The 2,050-nt window shown below is 38.8% G+C and overlaps 1 protein-coding gene across 1 annotated transcript; it reads right to left on the reverse strand.

Moving 5' to 3' along the window:
* Positions 1-479: 479 nt before the first annotated feature.
* On the reverse strand, positions 480-1,553 carry LOC137631736 (KRAB-A domain-containing protein 2-like). Its single transcript, XM_068363679.1, has one exon. It carries the CDS (start codon positions 1,551-1,553, stop codon positions 480-482), a length of 1,074 nt encoding a protein of 357 aa, XP_068219780.1.
* Positions 1,554-2,050: the final 497 nt, after the last annotated feature.

Below are 2,050 nucleotides of genomic sequence, written 5' to 3' on the forward strand. Positions count from 1 at the left end.
TCAGTTATTTCGTGAAATGACTAAAACTGTTAGTCATTTCATGTAATGCCTTTAGCGGTCAGTCAATTCATGAATTGACTGAAAATGCGAGCCTTTTCGTGAAACGACTGAATTTGGTGACCGGACATTTCACGAAATGACTAAAGTCATTTGTTACTGAGCTTCATATGTTTGAAAAGCGAAAGTAACTATTTTGTACTCTTATAATTTTATTCACAAGAAAATTCACACGTATAAATATCACTAGTTAAAAAGTAAATGACTAGCAATAGTAATATCAATATTTACAATAATTGCAAGAATAAATCACCTGGTATAATAATTTTATTCACAGAAAATCACAAATATAAAAGCACTAGTTAAAAATTAAATCCATAGTACGATAGAACAATCGAACAATAGTAAAAACACATGACATATCAATTACAGATTTATTTATCTACACAGTTGAGGTTATTGTGGCATCTACTATTGCATAGCTATTTAGATTTGAAACATTTGCATCTGTTTGTTTGACATTTTTTGGGATCATTGCATGAACACTTAACAAAACCTTGTCCTCCACTGATAAAGGATTTGATAACGGCTTCTCGGAGAGAAATTTCAATCTCATTGTTAATGTCACTTTCTTTCAGCAATCTCTTAGGACAAATGTCAAACTGATTCCTGGAATAGCTTCCTTTTAGAATACCACTTTTGATGGCCACTCTGTATTGGTCATTCATGCTCCTACTCACAATAACACCTAGGATGGTCCTAAGGTCTCCACGACCTCGATCAACCAATGGAATTGGAAGAGCAATGTTGTCTCCTATCTCACCTGCTACTAATTCTGTTCGGCTCCTCTTAACCATACGTTTTGCTTGTTGTCTCTGAGATTCACTTGCTGCTAATCGTTGGGAGCTGATGCTGTTATGAAGTTGATCAAGGTTCGTTTGATGCTGGGATAGTGGCTCTGGCTCTTGTTCAGACTCATTCATTTCAGCTTTGGGTGGTTCTCGCTCGGGTTCATTGACATCACCTTCTGCTTCTGATTCAGGCTCGTTGACATCTGTTTCTTGCTGCTGAAGCGTTGTTATAAGGTCTTGCTCAGACTGCAGGCAACTGATGATTTCTTGTGGAAGTGATGTTGACATCAGTCCGACTCGGGCATTAACACCGAACATTGCAGCATATGGACTTCTTTTGATCCCTGCATGGTAAGCCGAATTCTTGGAAAACTGAACAAATTTGATACCTGTAGCCCAGTCCGTTGAGTTGTTGTCAGCCATCCACGCTACAAGCATGTCTTTTATGTCACCATTTGCTCGCTCAACAGAGCCTTGGCTCTGTGGGTGTCTAGGCTTGCCGTGAACGATTGACAATTCAGGCCACAAAGAACGTAGTTCAGTAATAATCTGAGCTGTAAACTCAGAACCATTGTCTGATTGAAGGATTACAGGAGCACCCAGGAGTAGAAAGATATCAGCAAGTTGGAATGCTACTTCAACTGCACGCTTTGATGTGAGCCGACGTAGAACGCAGAACTTTGTCAGATGGTCTTGGTACACCATAATCCATTTGAAGGTTCTACATAACATAGACTGCGTCTATGAGATCAACCTGGCCACGTGATGAAAATTCAGTACTCGGAATAGGTTTAACTACGACACCCTTTGTCATTGGTAGCTTTCTCTTTTTCTGGTATTCCAGGCATAACGACTTGAATAGTTCAATTGTATCTCGCTGAATGTTATCATATTTCACATGGAGTTCTTTTGTCATTCTGTCTCGACCTCAATGGAGACATAGTACACCGGTGTTTCGTCTAGAGTTTGTCGTTTCTTAATAATTTTCATAACATCCCCACCCTGTAACACTTCATATTTACTCAGAAAGTAATATTCGTGACGACTTTTCGTGTTCTTTCTTTCGCTAGCTCTATGAATGTCCTCAATCATTTGAAAATAAGCGTCTTTCGGAATGAGATACTTGGAACACTTCTCATACCTAGATAATAACTCTTCACGAAATTTTAACTCTATGCTCTCAGACATCTTGTCAAGGTACT

The sequence above is a fragment of the Palaemon carinicauda genome, chromosome 1 (genome assembly GCF_036898095.1).
Source record: "Palaemon carinicauda isolate YSFRI2023 chromosome 1, ASM3689809v2, whole genome shotgun sequence".
NCBI lineage: Eukaryota > Metazoa > Arthropoda > Malacostraca > Decapoda > Palaemonidae > Palaemon > Palaemon carinicauda.

What these genes read in the sequence shown, in the direction of transcription:
- LOC137631736 (XM_068363679.1), bottom strand. Translation starts at nt 1,553, where the DNA reads ATGGTGTACCAAGACCATCTGACAAAGTTCTGCGTTCTACGTCGGCTC.